At 52.2% G+C, this 24,152-nt stretch overlaps 2 protein-coding genes across 6 annotated transcripts in view; one reads left to right on the top strand and one right to left on the bottom strand.

The window, feature by feature from the left end:
• The window catches only part of CARS2 (cysteinyl-tRNA synthetase 2, mitochondrial), a 53,874-nt gene extending 41,946 nt beyond the window's left edge, over window positions 1–11,928 (bottom strand). The window contains exons 1-5 of one of the 3 annotated variants that reach the window (XM_045773000.2): window positions 11,663–11,927; window positions 11,296–11,346; window positions 8,182–8,299; window positions 1,674–1,745; window positions 1,451–1,556 (exon numbers count right to left, since the gene is read on the bottom strand). In XM_045773000.2, coding sequence (XP_045628956.2) covers window positions 1,451–1,556; window positions 1,674–1,745; window positions 8,182–8,299; window positions 11,296–11,346; window positions 11,663–11,874 — 559 coding nt within the window. In that variant the 5' untranslated portion in view covers window positions 11,875–11,927. Of the gene's footprint in view, window positions 1–1,450; window positions 1,557–1,673; window positions 1,746–8,181; window positions 8,300–9,012; window positions 11,269–11,295; window positions 11,347–11,662 lie in introns of those variants that run through there. The other 2 variants (XM_087864974.1, XM_045773001.2) reach the window with 2 other exon arrangements.
• Window positions 11,929–16,520: 4,592 nt separating this feature from the next.
• ING1 (inhibitor of growth family member 1) lies at window positions 16,521–23,338 on the top strand. 3 transcript variants are annotated; one of them, XM_045772964.2, is made up of 2 exons: window positions 16,521–16,749; window positions 22,386–23,338. In XM_045772964.2, the coding sequence occupies exons 1-2, from the start codon at window positions 16,536–16,538 to the stop codon at window positions 23,087–23,089; spliced, it is 918 nt and encodes a 305-aa protein (XP_045628920.1). In that variant the 5' UTR covers window positions 16,521–16,535; the 3' UTR covers window positions 23,090–23,338. The 3 variants fall into 3 exon arrangements, with proteins under 3 accessions (XP_045628920.1, XP_045628921.1, XP_045628922.1); XM_045772965.2 differs by lacking the exon at window positions 16,521–16,749 and adding an exon at window positions 17,418–17,881; XM_045772966.2 differs by lacking the exon at window positions 16,521–16,749 and adding an exon at window positions 19,370–19,570.
• The last annotated feature ends 814 nt before the right edge of the window (window positions 23,339–24,152 follow it).

Here is a 24,152-nt window from a genome sequence, read left to right as displayed (position 1 = left end):
ACCACGTGCCCACACACAGCTCTGTGCTCTCAGCCCAGACAGTCTGCTCCGCCCTCAAGCCCTCCAACTGAGGAGCGGGACCCCGGGGGCCGTCCTCGTCACCCAGAGCTCATGCGCAAGCTCCCAGTACGCTGGGGAGGAGCTGGGGGCTGCGGGGGGGCGGCTGTCCCAGGAGTCGGGCCTGGGCGCACTGTGAAAACTCTCTTTCATGGAGGACACGTTTCTCCCCACCTCTGTTCACATTAGCAATTTGCTGAACAAAGAGTTCAAAATTCAAATCACAACCCAGCTTTTATGGAATTGTCATAAATTCCAAATTAATGGTGTTTGTGTTAATGTCACCTTATTTTGATTATATTTACATTATCAGTATTAAAAACTTACAATAAAGCATCGTAATAAAGCAATAAAGCAGCGAAATCTATTGCTAAGTCTGGCCCTCTGCCCCGTGAGCGTTACTCTGGGCTGCTCGTCCCATTTCATGTTTCATGGCAGCGGGAAAATGCCTGTATTTTCAGGGAAAACTCCAGTTCAGTCACCCAATCCCCTTAAAAACAAGTTTTTCTTGGAGACAAAATCTAAATATAGCAAATACGGTAAAGCAAGGAAACTGCAAACTCTGGTGTATGCGCAGGTGACTGAGAAAGGCAGCACCCGCATCTGCGGACCTGGGCCCGTCGCAGGGACCTTGGCATGCAGGTAGGACCTCTGAAAGGAGGGGGCTTACTGCCAGTAACCCGCAGGAACCGTGTCTGTTATCAGGCTTTATACTTTGCTATTTACTTGCAACAAGCATTACAAGAAGCACGTATCCCAACTCTGGGCTGGGATGTTAGTGGGTCATTCACTGGAAACGAAAGGTTTTTATGATCCCAGCAGCGACGGAACACGAGAGCATGAACAGCAAGCTAGGGCGGCACATGGCTGCAGCCAACGGGCACAGCACAGGCACCAGAGATGGGCTAGAGTCTGCTTTCAGCCCTGAGCGGAGAAGAAATGTCCTGGGAGGGTGGAAGCTCAGTCGGGGTGCGCAGCAGGGTGGGACTTGGGTGGAAAGGGCTGGAAGGCGGGAGGCGTGGCTGTGGGCCACAGGGGTGGCAGCAAATGGCAGGCCAGAAGCAGGGTCTCCTAAGCCGTCAGCAGTGAAGTGTGCCAGAGGGACGTGACCAGGCCCAGCCAGGGGCAGGCGCGGGCTGTCACCAGTCAGCAGTGGGTGACGGAGGCCGAAGGGACAACCCTAGGCAGGGAGCGGCCAGCGGGAGACCAGGCGGCAGGGGTCAGAGGACCGGATGCGTTAGGGAACTGTCCAGCACCTTGGTGGGAAAAGGCAGCGAAGCCGTAAAGACGGCAGATCACTCGGCGAGCTCCAACAACTCGCAAGCACATGTCCAGTTTCTCAAAATCCCACTGGTATTTACCCAAGGATCAGTGGAAGTGACAGAACCCCTACCTTGTGCTGTCGAATAAGCGTGCCCGTTAGCAATGATTCCTTCGATGAAAGAAATGATCTGAGGAATATTTTCAGTTACCCTCAAGTACACGGTCGGGGGGAGAACCTGATGGAAAGCAAAGGAGAGATGACCTTCCACGGGTGAAAGGCGTCGGTCGGCCACACCGGCTTTCAGTGCTCACGTCCCCCCCTCGCTGCGAGAAGACTCAGCAACGCCCTTCACCTTCAAGGCTGCCATGTCTTGTTTAAAATCCTCTTCATACAGATTGGCGAGAGAAGCTGGTGACACGTTCATCTGCAGAAACACGAGGCGAGCCGGTCAGCAGGTCGGGCCCCCCGCGGGGGACCTTTTGTTTTAGCTCCCAAACTCATTCTAGTAACTTAGCTAGTCACAAAGGCTGACTGACCCCGTTTTCTGGTTAGAGACAAAAAAGGAATAAACAGTGTCACGATTTCTGTTACATAATTCAAAACAAAACCCCCAAACACACAAAAAAGCCTCTGCTTTTCTAGGGCAAGGGGAAGCTAGCTCAGTGTTTTCTACATCATAACCAGAAACTTGGGTTCCTACCTTATCCCTGCCCCTGGGGCAGCAAGAAAACCTGTCAAAAACACATGAATGAGGAACTCTCTAAGAAGTGTTTGGGAAGCAACAGAACAGGTGCAAACAGGTGCAAACACGGGCAGGTGGCTGGGCTGGGGCGCGGGGGCACAGGCAACCCCCAGAGACAAGATGTCACATTCCGAGCACGGGGCATTTGGGGGCACGCTCTTGTAGCCCCAGGGGCTGAGGGCGCTGGCACACAAAACCAGGCTCCCTGAAGTATTGTCTACTTTTCAGCAGAAAAAAATGCTCCAAGACCAGAAGCACAACAGGTATTGGACACCGTGCAGCTGGTGAGGGGACGGGACTCCAGCTCCTCCTCCTCTGGCCCCGGAACCAGAGCTCCGCTCCACAGCCAACGCACTGCAGCTCAACACACCTTCTCAAGTGAGAGGCCACCTCCAGCCCCACCCGGGGCCCCAGAAAGGCAATCATCCTAGAAACCGCGACCACCGGACATTTACTAAATAAGTAAGCCTGGTGAACAAAGTGACTTTTCAGCCATGTGGCCGTGGGCAAGGCAATGAGCCACTGTGCCTCTGGCTTGCTTTGCAACACAGAGAGGATCCCACCTAATGACCTCCAAGACTGCAACGGGGACCCGTGTGCATCTGGGAAAGACGACCGTGTGAACGGACGATGCTGTGTTCACGCCTCTGTTAGAGACAGGACACCCGGATCCCAGACACATCTGCACCCCCTCCTGAACACAGCGCGCTGCACACACGGCCCGTCCTCATGCCCTCTTCCATCTGCGGTAACACACGTGCCAGTCCATTTCTGAGCTGCAGATCAGACGCCAGACTGCGGGTCGGAGGGCAGGTGCTCACAGCCTGGTGGGCCACCTGCCGCCCCCACGGAGGGTGCGCCGGTCTGAGCCTGACTGAGCCCCGACCTCGCAGCGGGCACTCTTCTGGACGTTGGCAACGTGGCGGCTAACAATGGCTTTCTCCCCGAGGTTTAACGTGTACTTCTCTCCTCCGAGGGAGCCTGAGTGTCTCCTCACATGTTCAGGAGCCATTCATGTTAACAGTCAGTAATCACCACACCCACTGCTCCACCAACTGGCAGAGTGCTTCTTGTCGATTCGGAGGAAGTATTTTTACATGAAAGAAATTAGCCTTTTATCTCTGATGTGAATTTCAATTATTTTCACAGTCTTCCAACTTTATGCCTATTTTCTGTTATGTAGAAAATGTCATTTCTATATATTTTTTAAAAAGATTTTATTTAGGGGCGTCCGGGTGTCTCAGTTGGTGAGGCGTCTGCCTTTGGCTCAGGTCATGATCTCAGGGTCCTGGGACTGAGCCCCACATCGGGCTCCCTGCTGAGCGGGGAGCCTGCTTCTCCCTCTGCCTGCTGCTCCCCTGCTTGTGCTCTCTCTCTGTTAAATATATAAAATCTTAAAAAAAAAAAAGACTCTTAAAAAAAATTACTTATTTGAGAGCGAGAGAGAGCATGAACAGAAAGGAGGGGCAGAGTCAGAGGGAGAAGAAGACTCCCTGAAAAGCCAGGAGCCCAATGTGGGACTTGATCCCAGGACCCTGAGATCATGACCTGAGCAAAGGCGGACACTTTACTGACTGAGCTATGCAGGCGCCCCAATCCTCTTCTTTTACAGACTTTTCCTGGCCCCACAGAGACTCTAGAATCCACAGCTCTAGTTCTGGAAGGGGGAGTATGACAAACCAACGCTGCCCAAACACGCCAGCCTGGTTCCACACGCAGCTTCTCCAGCTGATGCACACGAGCCCAGAGGCCATGGTTCGGAAACGCTGAGGAGCAGGCAGCTGCAAGTGGGCTACCAATCTGTTGCTGGCCTTGCACAAGAGAGTGGAATCATATTCCAGAACAAAAGCTTTTACATTTACTCTTTCACCAACGGGTCACTCCAAGTATCTGGACAGCACGGCTCTCATTCCCCGAAAAACGAACTGCACAACGTGGGTGCTGAAATGCGGTCTCAGTCGTCGATCTTGGGTCACTGTCCAGCTGACCACCACAAACCATCTCAAGCTGCCTCTCCCCCAGGGCCCTCGGCACTCAGCCACAGCGGCCAGCCTTCTTCCCGCAGCACAGACAGAACCCTTTCGGCCTAGGTCATTCTGACATGGTCATCCCACTTCTTCCTACAAAATGTGACGATGCACACGTACCATTCCTCCCGTGGTGCTCGCCCCGGAAGTCCTCCCTGACAAGCTTAGCCCTGTGCCACACACTGAAGTCAAGGGATCCAGAAAAATGTAATATTATAATGTACAATATTGTAAAAGCAATGCAGGAGCAGATGGCACGAAGAGTCTCGCCATCACTTAAAAAGGTTGCATTAGATAAAAAAACAGCCTTTTTGCTGACACTAAGAAACAAATAGGTGTGCTCACAGCCAGGTTTCAGAGGCACCCTTGACCATCTTAAAGAGATACTTGAGAACGACCCTTCAGTGCCACGCTAGCATCCTGCCAAGTGCCGAGGAGGGAAATTTTCAGATGTCAAAAAAAAAACGCTCCCTACATAGAGAACCTTCCAGCCAGTTCCACCAACCTGCTCATAGGCTAAGTATGATACAACTCTTGAAAGGAACAAGCGCCGCTCCTCGTGGCATTTGTGAAATCATCTAAGTAACTTCATTCTTGCCGAGTTTACCCTGTGCCGCATCCGCATCCTCACCCGCTGGGCTCACGGCCCCCACCCCGCCCGCACCAGAGCCCCTCAGCCCCTCCCCCTTTCTTTGCCCGCCAGCCCTGCCTCCAGCCTCCCAGCAGGGCTTGCAGCTCGCACGTCCACCTCCGAGTTTGAAGATTCACAGCAGAGCCTGATTCATCAAATACAGAGACAGAGGTGTGAGGTCTCAGTTCCCCGCTGAGGGTGAGGGCAGAGAACGGATGAAACCCTCACCTGGGTCACCTTCCTCCATGACCAACGCCTCCCTCCGTGGTGTCCCTTCCAACTCTGTGCTCACTATGCCAGAGACCACGGTTTGCTTGCTACCAGCTCCATCCACCCTGCAGGGAGGGCCCCCTAAAGCAGGTCTTCCTGCTCAGCACCTCTGGGGTCAGCCTTCCTTCCCAGCGACGACCCTGGCCCCCTCCTCAGGGTCCCCCCATAGGGACCATCCCAGCACACTCCAGAGAACAGCACAGCTCCCTGCCCCCCGCCTCTCCCTATCCATCCCACCCATGGATCAGAGGATGCTCCTTTCTTCCTCCTGTTTGCTCAGAAGCTTCACTCTAGAATCCAAAGGCTGTGCCCCCCACGAGTGGCTGAGCCCACACGGAAGTCAGACAGCCCTGGACAAACAGCTCCAAACTCAGGCCCCTCCTCCTGCACTCCACACGCAGGATACTGCAGGGTCGGCCATCTGACCTGCCTGGGGACCCCTCGCTCCCCACAAAGGGATGACTCACTTTGCCCCGAGGGCCTTGGCTGGCCCAGGGGACACCTGACCCCAGGGGCAGAGACAGAGAGCAGCAGGGACGCTGATGAATCCCGAATGCTAGCCTACACCCTTCGCTTACAGCCTGCGGTGTCTTCTGACGCCAAATGTTTCGGCACCTTTTCCAACTCCGGCCACTTTGGTTCTCCGGTGGCAGCCGGGTGTCCACGATCCAACCCGAGTCTGCCTATTCTGACACTAACTCCCGGGTCAGTGCAGGCTCCACGGGACTGCCCCCTTCAGACACCAGCCTCCACGGGGTCCCCTGGCTACTCGAACTCCAGCCATGGAGTCTAAATTTGGGGGTTTGATCCGAGTCACAGAACTCAGGAAAGCAGGCCACTTGCCATCCCTAGTTTATGAGAAAGGACACAACTCAGGAGCAGCCAGATGTAGGAGACACACAGGGCACGGGGTGGAGCTCCCAGGCTCTCCGATGCCGCCCTCCCAGCATCCACCTGTGTTCATCAGCCCGAAGCACTGAGCCCCCTCATTTTGGGGTGTTTATGGAGGCTTCATTACTTGGGACAGGTGATTAAATCCCTGGCCACTGGCAATCAGCTCAATGCTAGCAGTAGTGGGTGAAAGTTTCCAGCTCTCGCCGTGCCTGGGTCTCTGGGACCCCAGCCCCAACCTGAAGCTCTCCAGGGGCCCAGCCGTGATCTTAGCAGCACACAGAAGACACTCTCTCTCACTAGATTCTGTGGGTTCTAAGTGCTCTGTGCCAGGTAGGGCAAAGTCCAAACATATCTTTATGATACCACAGCCCTGAGCTGACCAAGCTCCAGATTTCTGTATCCAAGTCTGCGTTTCTTTGGGTACCTCGCACTAACTCTGCTCTCCGGGGCGGAGCTCCCTCCAACCCTGCCCGCAGGCCTGTCTCTGGCTGTGTCCTCCACTGGATGGAACTGAGCCCAGCTTGAGCGCTCCAAGAGTCCACAGGACAAAGTTCAAGTCCCCAGTAGGTCCTCCAGGCCCAGCAGCCCCCACCTCTCCAGCCCCCTGCCAGCCCCCCCACCGCAGGCCCCCTGCCGGCCCATGGGAGCAGGACAGCGCGGGTTCCTAGGCTCCCTCACAGCCCCGCCTCGCTCGCCCCTCTGCCCAGATGTCCTTCTGCCCTCGCCCCTCACCATCCATCCTCTGCTCAGACTTCATTCTGGGCCATCCTCCCCCAGCGAGTCACGCCTGCATTCCAGGGAGGTGTGACGGTCTTCCTTGCACGCCCCTAGCCAGCCTTCTAAAATGAGCTATGTCGCACACACAGCAGCTCTCTGTGGGCTCGTCTGCCTCCCCGGAAGCAAACTCCGTGAGGCCAGGACTGGTCTTCCTCACCTTTGTCAGCACAAAGCCAGGCACAGGCCTGACTGACCCCGGACAGTTCGATGCGTGCTCAGGGACAGTTCTGGAAACGGAAATCGAGTCTCCAGTAAGGGACCACGATACACTGGCTCAGCTGTTCGGACAAGACAGACCCAGGAAACGCCACCGGGTTTCAGCACCGCCAGTAAATGCTCTCTCTCTGAACCACCCAACTCTGAGAAGAAAAATCTTATTTAAAAAACCGTTCCTCCTTGAACCAGTAACTCCACTTTGGGAAAAGTATATAGCGAAACAAGACAGAAGGAAAAAAAGATATTCACAGCAGCCCTACTTTTAACAGCTATAAACAACATAGTCAATGATGGGGAACCACTGAATAGCCCCCATGGCGAATGCTATCTAGTTGTTAAAAAGGCAAATAAGGGGGCACCTGGCTGGCTCGGTCGGGGGAGCATGCGATGCTTGATCTCAGGGTTGTGAGTTCGAGCCCCAGGTTGGGTGCTGAGATTACTTAAATAAGTAAAAATTAAAAAAAAAAAAAAGGCAAATTGGTAGGAAACAGGGACACATGGCTTCTAGAAAATAAATTTGAGTGAAAGCAGAATATGGAAGTAACTCCAGAGACCAAAAATAAGAACAGCAAATTAGGGTATCTCCATGCGCTGAAATGCTGTACGGCTATTTAAAAATGTTCAAGAATATTTAAGAACATGAAAAAATACTCAAAATACATGAAGTGGGAAAAGCAGACTATAAAACATTATAAAGTATAGACTGGTTTCCTAAAAAAAAAAATCGTATATACAGTTTTTAGTACATACATCTTCTAAAGTAACAGGAATATAAAGCACTTGGTGTACGTTTTTGCATAGACTGGATCATTTAAGAATTATCTGCAGATCTTTAGCGATAACTGTTAAAGTTGCTAATTATAAAAACCAGAAAGTAGACTTAAGAATTTACCTATATTTAACTTATCCCCTCAGTTAAAACTTTCCCCCAAAAGCTTCCCCTAAATGATGCATGAGTTATAAGAGAAGAGCCCAGTGTACTAAACAAATGAGAAAACTGAAGCTCCCGTAAGCTAAGTTTCCCTAGCCCGAAGCAGGCCTTTGCCTTCCGTGTGCGAGGGAGGCCTGGAGGCCGCGGGAACAGGGCAGGGACGAGGCTCAAGCAGGGGACGAGGGCATCAAAGGCTTTGCTGCCCAGAATCGAACAGGCCTCCTTTACCAGGGCGGAGACTCCCCTGATCACCTGTCAGAGCGCTCCCGCCGAGCCACGTGTGGACGTGAGCCACGGGGGGACGGAGATGCAGCACACACCTGTGGAGCAGCTAGGGGGGCGGTCCCCGGGCGCATCACCCTCTGCGCTTACCTCGGCGGCTCTGCGGATTATTTTATCGTCCACATCTGTGATTCCCATCACCACGATGATGTTGCAACCAAAAACTCTGGTGAGGATCCTTCGGATGATATCAAATCTAACATAGGAGCTGAAAGAAAAGAAATGTTAGGGCGTCTTTAATGCACAAAGTGACCACTGGGATCTTTAAAAAGGAATGCCTTGCATTTTAGCAGCCTGCCCCAAACTTTAGGTGTGTGAGGGCGCTGACGGTCCCGCATAGCTAGGAAGAGGGGAGTAATCTCTGCTCCCAACCTGGGGCTCGAATTCACGACCCTGAGATCAAGCATCGCAGGCTCCTTCCGCTGACCGGCCCACGTGGGTCCCCACAAGAAATCAACAAGGGCAACGCCTCCACGTCAGGCACACGGTGAGCTGTTTAATGCTGTAGCTGTTACCCGAGTTTACACTATTTAACTGGAGAAGAATTCAGTGGTAATACACTCTCACTAGGTAGTTAAAATCCTGAGAGCTTTTACTGTCCTTGCTTACGTCCTAGAAAAAGTGGACAGTTTTACTATGGCAAAACAGACCAACAGCAAACCAGGGACGAGGCCGTTAAAGCTTAGGGCATTACTCCCAAGAAATGTGCGCACTGTTGTAGGATATTAAAGCACCAGCCTGGGGCGCCTGGGGGGCTCAGTCGGTGAAGCGGCGAAGTGTCTGCCTTCGGCTCAGGTCATGACTCCAGGGTCCTGGGATTGAGTTCCACGTCCGGCCCCCTGCTCAGCGGGGAGCCTGCTTCTCCCTCTCACTCTCTCTCAAATAAATAAAATCTTAAAAAAAAACAAACCACCCGCTTACCGGCAGGCCATGCTGGGGCAGCCCAGACGTGGAAAATCAAAAGGGCTCAAGAGCCATTTAAAATGTCCAGAATCTGGTTTCCCATAAAAGCCACATCTCAGGGTCGGCGAATCTCATGCTCGTCTGTCACCCGCACAGTCTCTGTCAGTCAAAGACGAGCCCTGTCATTGCACCCCGTCTGCTTCCCACACTGCCCCCCGCAACACAGCTCCAATGACCAAGCGAGGTCGCAAACTCCTTGCCAAGACAGATATTTAATCATCTGAAGCCTCAGGTTGCTTATTTATAAACCGGGCAGAACCCCACTACGCCCACGAGGCTGCTGACCACGATCCTCGTGCCTGTGCAGCACCACCTCCCGCAGGCATGAGCCATGCCCCATAGTCATCCCCGTGCCCTCTTTCAGCTCCCCGCGAACCATGTCAGCCCCTGGGGGAGAACAGCACCACCACCTGGTGCCCTTAGGAGAATCACACCGGCTCGTGCGTGTAAAGCATTTAGAATAGCACCTGGCACACAGCAAGTGCTGTGTCTGTTATGTCTTTTTTTTTTTTTTTTTTTTAAAGTAAGCTCTAGGCCCAGGGTGGGTGGGGCTTGAACTCATGACCCTGAGACTGAGTCGCGCGTGGTCTATCCACTAAGCCAGCCGGGCGCCCCAAGTACCTGTCTTTTTAAAACAGAGGTGTGGCTACCTGGGGAGTCGAGTGGGGAGATATGATGACCTGGACAGTACGTCGGGACAGACTTCCAGAACTGCAGAGATGTCCTTAGGATTTGGACTTTACCTTAGGAGTCGTGGAGCCGTGCTTGACCACCCCTGCCCCTAACACCTCCCAGCTTCTTCAGAATCTTGACTTTCTTGGGTTTTCCACCACTCAGGAGCATCCTGAATGACTCTGGAGGAATCCATCTTCCAGAAAGGATAACTGGTTATCCTCGAGGGGATGGGGGACGACAGTGACGAAGGGGGCGCTCAGGCTTCTGGGGTGATGGTAATGTGTCTCTGCCTAAGACCCGTGAACATTCATCCAGCTGTACCCTTAATATTTGTACTCCTTTCGGTATTTGTAAAGGCAAATACAAATTAGAACGTAGAGACTTGATTCTCCCAGCTGAAAATAAGGAAACAGACTCCCACTGCCCCTTTCTTTCAGAAATTTCTCAGCCCTTCCAAAATGTATGTAAATGGTTTTAATGGCTAAGGAAGCCTCTCGTGAGTCCCTCAACTCTGGAGTCTCAAGGACCTGAGAGACATCTCTTTGGAATGAAACCATCAAGCAAAGTAATGCTCCATCTCCCGGAGGGGGATGGGCCTGCCGCGTCCCCCCACTCCCCCCACTGCACGGAGCAAACCAACCCCACCTGCCCTCACAAACTGTATCCACCTGGCTCTATAAAAGACTGCGAATTCCTTCTGTCTTTGCAACCCTTCCCCAACATACTTTATACTTCAGTAAAGTGGTCAAAATATCCTTTTTAAAATTAATGGTAAGTTAGCCACTGATTGTTTTAACAAAACAGAAAAACACGCCAGCCTTCCTGGGTGATGCAGGATTTTGTAAGAAGTATAATGAGTTAAGGTAGCTTTTCACTTTTAGTCTACGTCTGAAACATAACAAGTTTAAAAAATGAACAAGGGAACATACAAAATACTAGGAAAAGTGCAATTTTGACAAAGATGGGATGCAGTGCAGCGGACGGTTAAGAGGTTGAGAAAGCAAGCTTCCAGGGGATCAGACACACCAGGTTCCGCTGCTTCCCAAATGTGTGGCCTCGGGCAAGCCACTTTCCCCAGCAACTGCTCAGCCCCCACCACAGTACTCCTCAGGTACTGGGTAAGCCGCACTTCCGGTGCGTTACTTCACAAATTTGTGAAGATTCAGACAGGTGGATACTATTATCACCCCCATCTCAAAGATGAAGAAACCAGGACTCAAAGTAATAAAAGGGCTTGTCCAAAGTTGGAAAGAAAATACACAGGAGGGGCAAAAATAACTTCTCAGGCTGACTCCTGACTCATCTCACTAGATCCACCAAGAAGCACTGAATTCCAAAACAGTCATTTAACACTGCTCCTCACTGCCTCCCTGTGAAATGGGTAGAAGGGCTTAGAATTCACTACAAGAACCAAATTTGACAACACGTGTGCTTCCCACAATACCTGGAATATACTCAGTATTCTTAAGTTGCCACTTGAGAGATGGAAAAAAATCTGCAAAAGGCTCTTTCTTTTCGAAATAAATGGTCCCTCCAAGTGTGGAAAATCAAATCCAGAACACTCACCAAGCATGGCCAAGGTGTGCATGATCATAGACAGTCGGTCCACAGCTATACCTAGAAACACGGTTAAAATCCACCATGTGGAACATATTTGCAGGAAAGGACAGCACATTCTCAGTTAAGATTATCATATAACCATGCCCTTTTAAAAATGTTAAGTAACTACTTCTGGGGAACCCATAGCCAAAGCCCGTCAAGTAGCCGGGACTACCCCAGTATCTCCAATTGTGCTTCCGCGGAGTTTGCACTTACGAACTGCCCCCCACCTGAGAAGCTTTTAGCGCGGCGCCTCCGCCCCGCAAACGCTGGGTGGACAGTCCTTCCCGCCCCACGTCCCCAGCACCCCGCTCCCCCAATCCCGGGCGGCTACCAGGAGGCGGCGTCCGCGCTGCCCACAATCAAGGGGTCTTTCCTCCGGGTGAGGCTGTTGTACACCTTGACGCCGGTGTCGTGGCCCGCCGGCTGCAGCCAGCTCTGCCCGCGCGCCCCCGACGCCGCCCGCGCCGGCCCCGGCCCGGACCCCAGGCCCAGCGCGGCCCGTAAGAGCCGGGGGCCCACATCCGCCCCGCGCGTCCGCAGCATGGCCGGCCCTCGAGCCGCGCCGAGCAGGGGTGCGCGCGGCCGCCGTGGAGGCTCGCCCCCTCCGGGAGGAGCTCGCACTGCACCCGCCCACCCGGAAGAGGGCGCCCAGATCCCGCCCACTCCGGACAAGTGCCAGGCAAGGCCCCGCCCAAACCGGAAAGGGCATCCTATGATCTGTCCAACCCAGAAGGTCGGACGCCCAGGCTCCGCCCAACCCGGAAGACCATCTAGCCACGCCACGCCCATGCCGGAAGGGGATCTGGCCGTGCCCGCCTATTCCAGAAGATGACCTACCCCCGAGAGGCAGTTGGTAGCTGCGGCTGCGCAGTCCCTTGGCCTGCGGGTCGCTCACTGCGGCGCTGGGGGCGTGGAGGAGTTCGGCGCGGGCGGATCGCGGCGCGGGCACCTAGGCGGTAGAGGGAGGCGCTCCTTCGCGCCGGCAGGGTGAAGGGGGCCCTTCTGCTCCTCGGATCCCGTCGTGCGGGGTGTTTGTGCTGAAACTGACGAATCGGGGTCGGTTCCCACCTCCGGCTAGGGAGCGGGAGGCCGCTGCGAGCCCGAGTTCACGGTGCGGGCGTCCGCCTCCGGTTTCTCCCCTGCTCGGGAAGCACGTCTCACCCCAACACAGCACGTTTGCGCCCCAGCGCGCACGCTGCACATCCGCAACCCAACACAGCACATCTGTACACCGGTACAGCACGTCTGCACCCCAACACAGCACGCTTGCGTTCCTAATGCACACAAGGCACGTCTGCACCCCAGCACAGCACACGTGCACCCTAACAGCTCGTCTGCAACCCAACAGCATGCTTGCACCCCAACACAGCATGTCTGCACGCCACCACAGCACGCTTGCACCCTAACAACACGTTTGCACCCCAACACAGCATGTTTGCACCCTAACACAGCATATCTTCACCCCAACACAGCACAGCACGTCTGCACCCTAACACATCACGCTTGCATCCTAACAGCACGTCTGCACCCCAACAGCACACAAGGCACGTCTGCACCCCAACACAGCACCTTGCACCCTGACACAGCACGTCTGTATCCCAACACAGCATGCTTGTACCCTAACACAGCAGTCTGCACCCCAACAACACACACAGCACGTCTGCACCCAACACAGCACATCTGCACCCAACACAGTACAGCACGTCTGCACCCCAACACAGCACCTTGCACCCTAACATAGCACGTTTGCACCCCAACGCACACACAACACATGTGCACCCTGACACAGCATGGTTGCACCCTAACACAAGGCACGTCTGCACCCCTATGCGTGCACCCAGCATGCCTCCGTTTAACAGCACAAAGCTCACTTGCACCCCAAGACAGCACTGTCTCCAGATGCGACACCAAAGTGAGGAAACCACCGGTTCGTCAAGTATGTGTAATAGGAAGTGTCTGCTTGGGATTCATTAAGGTTCAACATTCTCTATCATCTCTCTTGAGAACAAAAATAATCTGAATTGCGGTTTCAGTGCGACTTTTCAAAGGCGGATTCGTTTGAAGTTACTTTCAAATTATCTTGACAAAAGTGCCCTACTGATATCTTGCAAAAGAGTGTCTCAAAAAAGAAAGAATGAAAGAAATCCCCTTTATTTTTGCATTCCTGAAAACCACACGGAGGTTCCTCAGTTCTTTTTTTGGTTTGTTTTGGTTGTTCTATGGAAAGGCAAATTCTTAAGCAGAGACAAACCAGTATGCTGCTAGAACACTTAAATTTTTTTTTCAAGATCCCTGGAGTCCAATTCTGCAACTCTTGTTTCAAGCTAAATTGTAGTCTAATGTAAACTATGTTCTAATGCATACAGCTAAAATGTTAAAACCTATTGTTCAGAATTAGGAGAATTCTCCATCAGTGCAGAAGCACAGGCTTCATGACTACTCAAAGTTCTACTGGGGTATTATTCCTCTTTCTCTGCCTGCCTGCATCCCTATCTTCGTTATTTTGTGTCTCTTGTGTCTAGCACAATGTATGTATTTCTCTCCCCAGTACTTTAGCTTGTAAATTCTTTTGAACTCCCTCACTGTTCCCAGCACTACATTCAGAAGAGAGCTGCTGAATTAATCTGTGATGAAATCCACTTGTGCATGTAGGAGGAGATTTCGGCAGTGAGATATCTGATGCAGAAAGCTCTGGTCCAGATACTAGATGTGGTAGTAAAATAAGAAAATGAACAAACGGCGATCTGTGTCAACACACAGAATTCAAAGGAAAGGCTAGAAGTTTTGAAAACAGATTTAGTAACACCGAAGACCAAATCCTGCCCGTGAATCTGGACAGCTGGCATGTTGTAATTGGCCACAGAAAATTCACGACTTTTAAATTAACAATGGCATCTTCTGTCTTCAGAAAACCAGTTGTGTAAGGTGTTCAGGCCTTACTGGCAGTAATTCTACCTTTACTTAATTAAGTATTTCTGAAATCATCAAACCAATGGTAAACATAACCCTCTATTTAATGGTGACTAAAAAAAAAAAAAAAAGATTCCTTTTGCAGGTTGAATATTAAGGTAAAGTAAGAATGACTGGGAAGATTTATTAGCAAATACACTCCCAAAAAGAGAATCCTGTTACTTTGAAGTGATTCCTCCCCAATCTAGGCCAGAACAAAGAAGTGTGTTAAAATTAATGATTCCAAAGTATCTCGAATGCCATTTCCTAGTCCTTAATGACGACAACCAAAAATGTAGTTCTCAGTAATACATTTTCTTTCAAGACCAAATCTTGCAAATTCAAAGTAAATAAGGTAGCGCACTGTTGAAGGTATTTCAAGTTGGAGAGAAATATGTTAGCATTTATTTTTTAAGCACCTCAAAATATAAAAAATTTTATATTCACCTCTTATTTTTTACTCCCAGGGTTTGAGCATCACCAGTTAAACGAGAAATATAATTCAGGGAAAAAAAAAAAGTTTAGTATCCATTTTTACAACATGCTCCAAAGAGCAGAACTGAAACAACTGAGGTGATTCAATGTATCTTCAAAACTAAACACCTTTCCTCAGCAGTATATTTAAAATGCACACTCCTAGTTATGTTTTAGCTCTTGGTCTTCTAACCTTGTTCAGAAAACCGTGAAGTCATTGATATGTATTTTAATAACTTTGTAAAGCTAATAAAGTATCTTCTGACCTTTTAGCCCACAAGGTCAACCGTCTTACAGAATGTAAGTTCGTCCTTCAGTGCTGGCTCCCCAGTGCATAAACAGTTGCTCCCACCTGGTAGGCACTCATGAAATATTTCTTGTTGAATGATTAAGATAACCTTTTGTTTCTCTGTCTATGGAGTCCATGAAAACATGAAAGGAATCATTATTCAGATAGCATCGTGATTTTTTAAAAAGATAACCTAGTTCAAACTGGGTTAATTATGGTTGGAAGGGGTAAGTTATTTCTAACCTTTATTCTTAAATTCGGACAAACACGACTCATTGTAGAGGCAGTAAATGCAAGGATTATGAGAACCTATCTCTTTCTTGCTATGGTACTTTAAAATTATTTTTACGATCTCGGAGAAAGGGAATTATTTTTCTTAATCAACTTTGTTATTGTCTCTCTATTCCATACGTCTCCGTTGCCGCATGTCATAGTATTCAAGTCTCTCATGCAGACTAGTGGCCAATAAATTTTGTTGTATAAAATGAAATATCATTCATCATTTGCTTTAAACTGGGTCAAGACTGAAAGAAGTGCGAATCCATAAGTAACATAACCGTTCTCCCGGTATCAGAGCGAAAATTCTTTTGCTGTGGGGAAGGGATGATGGGTTTTAGTAGTGAAGATCCAATCTGTTTACTTCAAAGCGTTGTTATCAGTCGTCGTTTATCTCCGTAGCAACAGGAGAACCATCCATTTCAAAGACAAAACTGCTCAATTCAGCGTCATCTGCTCTACGGGCCTCCCTAGCACAAAATGCACCGCCGCGGCTAACAATCTATTCTCTATACGTTGGGTTGACCGGGAATACTACTGGCTTACATACCGTGCTTTTATTTCTAGTTGTGTATTTATTTTTTATTTAAAGATGTAAGTTCTCGCTACACTGAGGTGGGGCCGGACCTCACAACCCCGAGATCAAGCGTGGCAGGCTCCACCGAAGGAGCCGACCAGGAGCCCCTAACATACAGTAACTTTACGAACGACCAACCGCCTGGGTCTTGACAGCGCGCCTCCCGGAGCAGGCGAGCGCCGGACTCGCAGTCTGAGGAGGGGCATCCGCAGGGCCCAGGGCACCCGCTCCCCCGGGCCGAACCGGGCAGGCGGAGCGGAGCCAGCTCCACCGCCGGAGACCGCGACAGGACAGCCCGCCCACCTGGGGGCAGGAAAACCGCCAGCAGCGCAGGACCGCGGCGCGCCGAGGCCCGCCCTGGAGGAACCCCGGCGGAGCAGGCCTTTGCCCGCTGGACAAAGGCGGAGCGCGACCACGCCCACGGGGCGGGGCCTCGGCCGGAAGTGGCGGGCTTGCGCGCGGGCCCGTCGCCTAGGCAACGGGATCTTCTGCGCCGGGCTTTTCAGAAAGCCCGAATCCGGGAGCTTAGGGCGGGGAGAGAGGCCCTGGGGGAGGGGAGGGGCCGAGACGGTACTCGGAGAGAACCCCGGACTCCCGGGACCGGACGTCTGCCCCGCCCCGCTTTGGGTGGTCTTTCGAATGAGAGCGGATCCTAGGGCACAGTCGGGAGGGGGTCGGGATCGCCCGCCCTCTGCGGGAGCCCAGTCCGGAAAGCAGCTCCCCTCTTGGGCCCCTTTGTCTCCAAGCCGCTCTGCACCGGGCTCCGGCCGGCGACACAAAGGGAAGGCGGTGAGGACCGCGCAGGCGCGCGAGCCGCTGAGGTTGCTGGGAGCGGTGGTCCGGCCGCCTAATGGTAGGTCTTCTCCCTCCCGGGCAGCTGGCCGCCTTGGCCGTGCAAGTGCGCATGCGCCACCACTTCCGCACGGCACGGCCCGCCCCCTCGCTCCGCCCCTCGTAGGACGCGGGTTTCTCGTACTCGGGGGTCTGGGAGGAGTTATCCTTACTCGCCCCGCCTCTCCTCCGTCTTGATTGGTCTACTGAGGGAGGGCGGCAAGTGGATTGGGTCTCGGTGTTGCCAGTCTGTTTCGGGCCTTACTTATGCCCCGCTGCGCGGGGCGGCACTGGAGAGTGAGGGGCTGGGTGTGGGTAGGGAGGTGGCACCTTTGGCGAACGATGGCCTCGGCGGTAGCGGTCCCGCAACTGAGTCGGTTCCGACCGGGTCTTCGGCGGGGCCGGCTGCTCCCCCCACGTTCCCCAGCTGTCCTGCATTGCCGCCCGACAGGCTCTGCTTTCAAGTGCGAAACTCTTAGTAAAGTTTGCGCTTCGCCCGCCGCCCCTGTCCCCGCGACCCCCTCCCCAGCCAAAGTGACAGACAAAGCCACACCCCCGCGCTGCCGGGCCGGTGAGGGGCGTGATGCAGCGGGGGCGGGGCCCGCGGGGAGGGGGCGATGGGGGGCGGGGCGCATGCGCGGTGCGGGGGGCCGAATGTTTCCCAAGTGTTTGAAACTGGTATTTGGGTTCTCCACGTTGGACAAGTGCGGCGCGGCGGGCGGCGCGCGCCCCTTCCCGCGCTCGCTCGGCCCCGGCCCCGGCCCTTGCGCCGGGGTGCGCGCCCGCACGCGCCGCCCGCGCCCGCCCCGCGCCCGAGGCCGCCGAGCGCCGGCCGGGCCCGCCAGGCGCCGGGTCCCCGGGCCCAGGCGGCGCGGCTCGCAGATGTAGCGGCGCGGGGCCGGCCGGAGGGGGGGCGCCGGCGGGCGGGAGCTTTGCATTTTGCAGCGCTGGGCTCCGAGGGGGCGGGGGCTGGAGGAAGCGGAAAGCCGCGCCGAGTCGCCGGGGACCTCGGTGAACCATGTTGAGCCCTGCCAACGGGGAGCAGATCCACCTGGTGAACTATGTGGAGGACTACCTGGACTCCATCGAGTCTCTGCCTTTCGACCTGCAGAGAAACGTCTCGCTGATGCGGGAGATAGACGCGAAATACCAAGGTACGGCGGGATGGATGGGCGGGGGCGGCCGCTCCATCCCCGCCGGTCGCGGCGCGCCGCGGGGCCGCGGGCCGTCCTGTTCCCCACCCGGAGGAGCCGCGGGCTCGCGGCGGCGGCCCTGGCCGGGCAGGAACAAAAGGTCTGGAGCGTCTTTGATTCGCCAAGGTCTTTGTGCGCGAAGCCGGGACACGGAGGAGGAAGGAGGAACGAGAGGTCTCAATGCCAGGCTGCGCGAGCAAAGCGCTCTTTGTAGTGAAGTGACGAGGCGGGGTGTTGCGGGGGAGGGGGCGCAGGGGGCGCAGGCTAGGGCGCCGAGGGAGGGATGTGCCGCGGTCGCTGGGGCTGAGGGGCGCAGCGACGGGGCTGCGCGCAGGGCTGCTGGGAGGGCGCTGCGGGCGGCGGGTCCCCGGCTCTGCTCGCCATCCCCAGAGCCACCCCCACCCAGTCCCGAATCTGAGTGTTATATAAAGTCCGGGGTCGGCACTCCGCGCGGTGAGGCCCGGGTCGCCGCCGCCCCCGCCCGGCCTCCCGGGCCTCCCGTGGAGCTGGACACCGAGTGAGGGCCGACGTGCGAGGGGCGGTGCGGCCGGGTGTAGTTCTCGCAGGGCGAGGGCTTTATTCCGTGCGTGCGGTGGGGAAGGGGAGGGAAGGGAAGGGAGGATGGGGCGACGAAGTCGCTCATCTGCTGTGCTCGGGGGTCGCGGGCAAAGCTTGTCGGCTTGCAGAGGAACATGGCAGGGAAAAGGACCTGTGGGTCGTTCTCTGCAGCCCCGCTGCCCAGAGTTCCGGAGAGAGGCCGAGGGTTCGTATCCGCTGGGAATTGTTGGCTGTTGGGGAAACTTTCCTGCCAGGTCAGGCACGGCATTGGGGGCTGTGTATGGGACGTGGATCGTCACTCGGAGTTTACTAATGTTTACAGGGCTGCGCAGCAGGGAAACGGAAGCGTGGGGGGAGGTGGGAAGCGACCGCACGCCCAGACCGCACAGGGAGCCCGCACGGGGATGGCGCCCCTGCGCGCTCTAACCGAGCCTGGGCTTCGCAGCGACTTTTATAGGGGTCTTATTAGCATATTGCGAACGTCCCGCTTTGGCCTCCTTGTGATTGGTCTTGGCGTCCTCCATGGAATGTCCTTATCAGTCTGCTGCTGAGCTATTGGTTGCTGAGCCGGAAGAGGGTGGGCATTGCGCAGTGACTGGCACGGGTCTCTGTTTCCGCTGCCTTCTTTTTTCTTCAGAGGGGCGGGGAGGGGGAGGAGGTCGAGTTGATTTGAATGTCTTCGGGTCGCCCGGCCTCCGGCCTCGGATTGGCCATTGGAGCTGCGGAGGCGGGCCGTGGTCGTTGATCCTGTGCTGTGATTGGCGCCCCTCTTGGCCTCCGCCCTACGGGCCGGCGAGCCCCACGAGCGGTGGTTCTCGGGGCGGGGCGCGACGCCCGCTGACCCCCTCCCCATTGGCTGAGGGCCCGACCCCGCCCCTGTCCCTCAGCTACCCGAGCCTGGTCACTTCCGGCCGCGGAGAAATGGCGGCGCCCGGAGACCGGGGCGAGGCTGGGGACCCTTGGTTCGGGGGCTGCGGAGGATGCTGCTCAGGCCTCCCGCTCAGGCCGCAAGGACTCGTGGGCAGGCCAGCCGATGGCCCGGGGCCGCTCCTCCGGCGACCCGCGGGTGCGCCCGCGCGAAGCTGTGTAAGAGTGAGTGGCACGGGGCCGGTGCCCGGGGAGGACGAGGCGGCCCCGGGGACCCCGAGTGCGCCGAGCGGGGCGGCGACTCAGGGGAGCCAAGATGGGAGGATTCGTCGTCACCGGCACCGTGCACTACCACTCTCAGGAAACTTACCTTCAAATTGGTGTAGCACCCCCAGGGTTACTGTGTTGCTGCTTCGGGACCCGGTGTCCCGGGGACGGAGCCCCGCTGCGGAGCTTGCTGCTCCTGCCGAGAGGGGCGGCTGGGCGAGCTGCTGGGGATGCTCGGGGCTCGTTTGCTGGATCTCACGGGAGACTGGAGAAATGCTGCATACTTACCGCTTTTAGTTGTAAGGACTTACGTTGAAAGTCGATCTTGGCCAACAGTCTTTCCTTAGTATGCATCACTTGGAGATTAGTTCAGAAAGATGGATTAGAATTAGTTTACCCACTTTAAGTGGTATTTGAGGTTTGCTTGAATTATTAAATTCAAAATTATTTTTGCATTATGTTTCAAGTATTTTTAAAATACCCATCCCACCATGGAAGTCCGGTTCTTAACGAACGTCAGTGCAGCCTTTATATAAAGTTAAAATACTATTTCTAATAGTTGGGCAGATGAGATGAAGTTTTGCTATAGTCTCATTTCGTTCTTAAATTCTTTCCGCGGTACCATTGCTTCCCTACAGAGCTATTGGTGTGGAGACTTTTCAGAAGGAAGGTCAGCAGCAGTTGGAGTTGATGGAGCTGGAGAAGCTCCTGGTGTTGTGGCAGGGCGCCCGGCTAGTTAGACCTGGTGGTGTTCTTGTTTACAGAGCTCTGCAGGCTCTGTTGATAGAGGACTTTGCTTGGGGAGTCTAAGCAGTGCATGCCATTGTGCAGGTAACAGAATTCTTGGTAATTTCGTGGTGTGATTTTTGTTTCTTTCCCTCACGTGAGGCTTCACATGGATGTAAGCTTGCTTGTGATGTAAAAAGCTGTATGTTACTGAGTTTTATGTTAGTGATATAACATTGTTTTTTCTATGAAAGGCTCACATTGTCTTTATAGATTTGGTTACCTATTAAACCAAGTAATAGCTTTGTAATGTGCAATTAATTTAAAAAATAAATCGCAGAAACTCCTCTATTTTCACATCTATGAAATAAAACTTAGATAAGTTGAGCCTATTTATTTTCAGAATCAATTCCTCCCAGACACTATGAGACTATGGCATTCTTCCTTTCTGGGGGCAGATAGTCTACATTGTTCTTTTAGGAAGTATCTTCAGAGCTGTCGTTAAGAATATAGCCTGGAAAATAATACTTACATTTAGGTAAGCTTCAGTGTTGGTCTAAGTTCATGTGTTTATTTAAAGATAAGATCTGGAAGGGATGAGGGTTACATTTTATACATCCCGCCTCCCACACTTCCTAGCTGGAGAATAGAATTGCCTTATTTTAAGAGACTGCAAAGGGTTTCAGGAGAAGAATCTGATACTATTTATTCATTTTTTAGTAATCTCTACACCAAACGTGGGGCTCGAACTCAGAACCCCGAGATCAAGAGTTGCATGCTTTTCTGACTAAGCCAGGCAGGTGCTCCTGATACTATTTAGATTTGTTACTCTTTGGGGAAAATAACTCTGGAATTTCTGTTTATATTTAAATAGGTTTTTGGCAAGAATATTTATTTTCCTTATTTCAATCAAGATTATTTAACGACTTTTGTATCTTGAGAAATTGCCTAATTACACTTTCCAAATTACATTTTAAAATCATATATACTTTTTTGTTTTAAGATTTTCTTTTTTTTAAGATTTTATTTATTTGACAGAGAGACAGCCAGCGAGAGAGGGAACACAGCAGGGGAGCGGGAGAGGAAGAAGCAGGCTCCCAGCGGAGGAGCCCGATGTGGGACTCGATCCTGGAACGCCTCGGGATCACGCCCTGAGCCGAAGGCAGACGCTTAACGACTGCGCTACCCAGGCGCCCCCAAGATTTTATTTTTAAGTAATCGCTATACCCAGTGTGGGGCTTGAACTCACAACCCCAAGATCAAGAGTCACATGCTCTACCCACTGAGCCAGCCAGGCGCCACCTGTACAAAGTTTAAATTTAGTACTGAGAGTTTTTTAGTTTTGGTAATGTTTTAAAATCTGTTGATTTTTACAGATGTGAATGTGTATTGTCTTAAGCAGTAAATGCAAAAGCAAAATCTGACCCCTTTGTTTTAAGGCAAAGCTAGACTGTCTGACTTATGTGACAAACCGGTCTTGTTTTTAGTAATACAGAGGAATAGCAGGGTCGGGTGACAGAGATGTAACTGATAAACTGAGGCTCTGGATCACTAGGTAATATTTATACACGTTCTTTGATTTAATACGTTCTCTAGACATTGGTTCATTTAAATAAAGGGAATAAAGGCCTTTAGTTAGAAGAATATTTGAATAAAAACTGGGAATATAGGACATAAATCAATTAATTTTATAGAAAGTGAAAGTTTGGGCACCAGCGCTTCACCTGGATTTAAACTTTTCCCCTTAGTTGCCAATCCCAGGAGTAATGTTACCCATGCTTCTGAATGCACAGAGCCCCTTGGGGAGCTCTGGCACTTTGCTCAATGGGAACAGTGTTGGCCTTTGTATTTAGTTCCAGGGATTTTTTTTCAATAGGGGGGTAAAAAGTCTGCTCAAAAGGCCTGTGGGTTATAGGATTTTCATACTAGGAAATCATGCATTGATTATTTCTGTCCTTTGCAATTACCTTTTTATAGACAAGAGAATTTAAATAAAAGACTCAGTAGTGTTTATAGAATGGACATAATGCTTATTTTTCCTTTGCAGAAATCCTGAAGGAACTGGATGAGTATTATGAGAAGTTTAAACGCGAGACAGACGGCGTCCAGAAGAGGAGAGTGCTGCACTGCATTCAGAGAGCCCTGATTCGGAGCCAGGAGCTGGGCGACGAGAAGATCCAGATCGTGAGTCAGATGGTGGAGCTGGTGGAGAACCGGACCAGGCAGGTGGACAGTCACGTGGAGCTCTTCGAGGCCCATCAGGAGGTCAATGACACCACTGGCCACAGCGGCAAAGCTGGCCAGGATAAGTCCAAGAGCGAGACAATCACGCAGGCGGAGAAGACCAATAACAAGAGGTCTCGGCGACAGCGCAACAATGAGAACCGAGAGAATGCAGCCAATAATCACGACCATGATGACATCACCTCAGGAACGCCGAAGGAGAAGAAAGCAAAAGCCTCTAAGAAGAAGAAACGCTCCAAGGCCAAAGCCGAGCGGGAAGCCTCCCCCGCAGACCTTCCCATCGACCCGAATGAGCCAACATACTGTCTGTGCAATCAGGTCTCCTATGGAGAAATGATCGGCTGTGACAATGACGAGTGCCCCATCGAATGGTTCCATTTCTCCTGCGTGGGGCTGAATCACAAACCAAAGGGCAAGTGGTACTGTCCCAAATGTCGAGGGGAGAATGAGAAGACCATGGACAAGGCCCTGGAGAAATCCAAAAAGGAGCGGGCTTATAACAGGTAGTTGGCGGTGCTTGCGCAGCAGTGAGGAGAGCGGGCGGGCCAGTGTATTTATTACGTCACCACCTGTGCTGAGGCGCAAGGACCGTACATTGTATATTTTTAAAGAATGTTAGAAAAGGAGCCATTCCTTTTGCAGGGATGGCAGTGATACTCTGCCTTTTGTTTTCAGTGGTACACACGTGTAACAAGAAAGTGGTCTGTGGATCAACGTTTTAGAAACTACAAATATAGGTTTGAATTAAACACTCAAGTGAGTCTCAGACTGATTTGTTTTGTTTTGTTTTGTTTTGCTGGGGTGGGGGTGACTTGGAAGCGACCTAGCACGTTTCATGTGGAAAGAGAGTCGTTTAGCATCATTTGCATTATTTTAATAAAAATAGTGTCACTGCTTCATGAGCACATTTTTAAACACTAGCCAAATTGCCAAAATTATAGCCCATTGCAAATCTGTTTCTTGCTATGATAACGTATATCCATATAACAATCCAACATAAAGGCTTAAAGTTCGAAGGTGATTTTTTAGACAGATAAATGGTTAAATTTTACGTGATAAACATTTTCTATTACTGGCCTGTTCCCCAAGTGGCCTTTTTTAAATGACTGGGGACAGTTTTTATTAAACCACATGGAAGTGGTCTAGTCGTGGAACTTCAGATCACACTTTCTTGCTACCACGCACCTCAGTATGGCTCCATGTTTCATTCATACGAGGCGTATAAACGTACATTTCACGTGAGCTTGCATTTGCTGCTCTGTAATCAGAAGCCTCTGTAGAACTGAAGTGTGTTTCCTGCTGTGTGCCTGAGAGCCGTACAGATGTGAGGTCCAGAAATAAGTGAGATCTGACCTGTTTGCTCTCTAGCAGTATATTTAATTCGGATGTAAGTAATTTTAAAATTTTTGTTTTAAAAATCTGTATACCAGCAGTTTAGGTAGAGCCTTAAAGTACATTAATTGTTCTTAATAATGAAGTAGAAGTTCCTAATTGCCAGCAAATAAATGTCAAAGCAAAGTATATATTTAGACCAGGGGTTAGGAAATTACTGTCCACAAGCCAAACCCAG

The sequence above is a fragment of the Ursus americanus genome, chromosome 10 (genome assembly GCF_024610735.1).
Source record: "Ursus americanus isolate L20-20 chromosome 10, mUrsAme1.1.p, whole genome shotgun sequence".
In the NCBI taxonomy this organism is placed as follows: Eukaryota; Metazoa; Chordata; class Mammalia; order Carnivora; family Ursidae; genus Ursus; species Ursus americanus.
This window is presented reverse-complemented; position numbering and strand designations above follow the sequence as displayed.